Source organism: Oryzias melastigma, linkage group LG16 (genome assembly GCF_002922805.2).
Source record: "Oryzias melastigma strain HK-1 linkage group LG16, ASM292280v2, whole genome shotgun sequence".
Lineage (NCBI taxonomy): Eukaryota > Metazoa > Chordata > Actinopteri > Beloniformes > Adrianichthyidae > Oryzias > Oryzias melastigma.
The window spans coordinates 1,599,612-1,601,442 of record NC_050527.1 but is presented as its reverse complement, the minus strand read 5'-3'; the positions used below and the strand labels follow the sequence as shown (position 1 = coordinate 1,601,442).

The 1,831-nt window shown below is 42.7% G+C and overlaps 2 protein-coding genes across 2 annotated transcripts in view; both read left to right on the top strand.

The window, feature by feature from the left end:
• LOC112143784 (free fatty acid receptor 2-like) overlaps positions 1 to 390 on the top strand; it is a 6,530-nt gene extending 6,140 nt beyond the window's left edge. The window contains exon 2 of the mRNA XM_024267984.2: positions 223 to 390. Within this exon, the coding sequence (XP_024123752.1) occupies positions 223 to 390 (168 nt within the window). The remainder of the gene's footprint in view (positions 1 to 222) is intronic.
• A 67-nt stretch (positions 391 to 457) lies between these two features.
• LOC112143783 (free fatty acid receptor 2-like) lies at positions 458 to 1,468 on the top strand. Its single transcript, XM_024267982.1, has one exon. It carries the CDS (start codon positions 458 to 460, stop codon positions 1,466 to 1,468), a length of 1,011 nt encoding a protein of 336 aa, XP_024123750.1.
• Positions 1,469 to 1,831: the final 363 nt, after the last annotated feature.

Below are 1,831 nucleotides of genomic sequence, written 5' to 3'. Positions count from 1 at the left end.
CCAGTACATTTACCCATCATTGTGGAATGATATATGACCTCAATAAACTATGAAACACATATAAGGAGGTATTAAGAAAGACTAAGGGCAAAAATAAAGTATAGTTATTTTTTAAGCTTTGGATGATCTTGTTTTCAGTTAATATAAGAAATGTATAGGTATAGAAATGCATATTTGATCCTGCAATGGAGTGCATTTAATATAATTTCCTCTTATCTGCAGAGCTCTGAGTCCCAGAGAAAATACTGGACTCTGTTTATTGGTGAGGACAAGGACACCGTGCTGCCTCGTCCGGTTTGTTCCAGGCAACTGACCCAAAAAGACGCCTCCGAGTCCTGTGGTTCAGACCGCTCAACAGATCAAAACCTCTTTGTGCTGCTGGCTTTCTGAACACAAATAGAAGACATATTTTCAATACATTTATTTTATCAATTTTTAACTGAAAAGAGAGGTAAACATGCACAATTGCCAGACTGGGCTGTGCCTCCCTGTCTACATTGTTACATTTGTGCTGGGCTTCCCAGCAAACGTCCTCGCCTTCTACACCTTCTGCAAGAAGGTGAGGCAGAAGCCCACGCCAATAGACATCCTGCTCCTCAATCTGACCATCTCTGACCTCCTCTTCCTGCTCTTCCTGCCATTCAAGATGCAGGAGGTGATGAACGGCATGGTGTGGAAGTTGCCCTACGTGCTCTGCCCACTGTCCAGTTTTGTCTTCTTCATGACCATCGACAACAGCACCTTCTTCCTCACCGCTGTCAGCGTGGAGCGCTACCTGGGTGTAGCCTTCCCCATCCAGCACTCATTGAAGCGCCGGCCGGTGTACGCCGTCGCTGCCAGCATCTTATTCTGGATTATCTCTTTATTTAATAATATTATCGTCTTAATTGTCCCGTTTATTGGGCAGGATGAGTCCCTGAACTCCACATCAGTGTCTGGTCAGAGCCAGAAGGAGATGTGTTATAAAAACTTCACTGAGGCTCAGCTGCGGGCCCTCCTCCCTGTCCGCATGGAGGTCTGTATTTTGCTTTTCTGCCTTTTCCTCATTAGCAGTTTCTGCTATATCAACTTCATCAGGATTCTGTCCAAGCTGCAGCACATTGACCGGTGCCGGCGCCTACGGGCCATTGGCATGGCTTTGGGAACACTCGTGGCATTTACGCTATGTTTTGGACCCTACAATGTCTCACACATAGTTGGATATATCACAAAAAAAGATCCTGCTTGGAGAGACACAGCTTTACTGTGCAGTACCTTCAACGCATGCCTTGACCCTTTCATTTTCTACTTTTCCTCGTCTGCTGTGAGAGGAACTGTTAGTAAAGTGGTGGAAAGAGTTAAACACTCTCTAAGTAGATGCATGTGCTGTCACACGTTCCGGACCTTGTGGCAGGGAATTAACAGTAACGCAAAAGATAAGGAACACAACCAAACTGAGATCAATGCTATCTGTGCGGAGAAAAAATAGACTTTCTCTGATTTGTGGGTGCGTAATTTTTTATTTGTGAATAAAAACAAATTTGGGCGTGTGTATTCTTGATTTGTGCATAATTTTGGGTTTTTGCGTGCATAATTCTTGATTTGTGCATAACTTTGAGTTCGTTTATGCATAATTCTTGATTTGTAACTCATTACAACAGCTTGAAACTGACACAAGAAAATCTTAAAAAGAATATGCATGAAACTTGATACTCACACACAAAACTTCAGTTACGAACATTTATTGGCTTAGACTTATTTCACATCTCAGAGATTTATTTGTGAGTGATTTAAATATTACTAGAATGCTGGGTTATCAGAGTTTGCTTATCAGCAGCTTTAGGCCCGATCC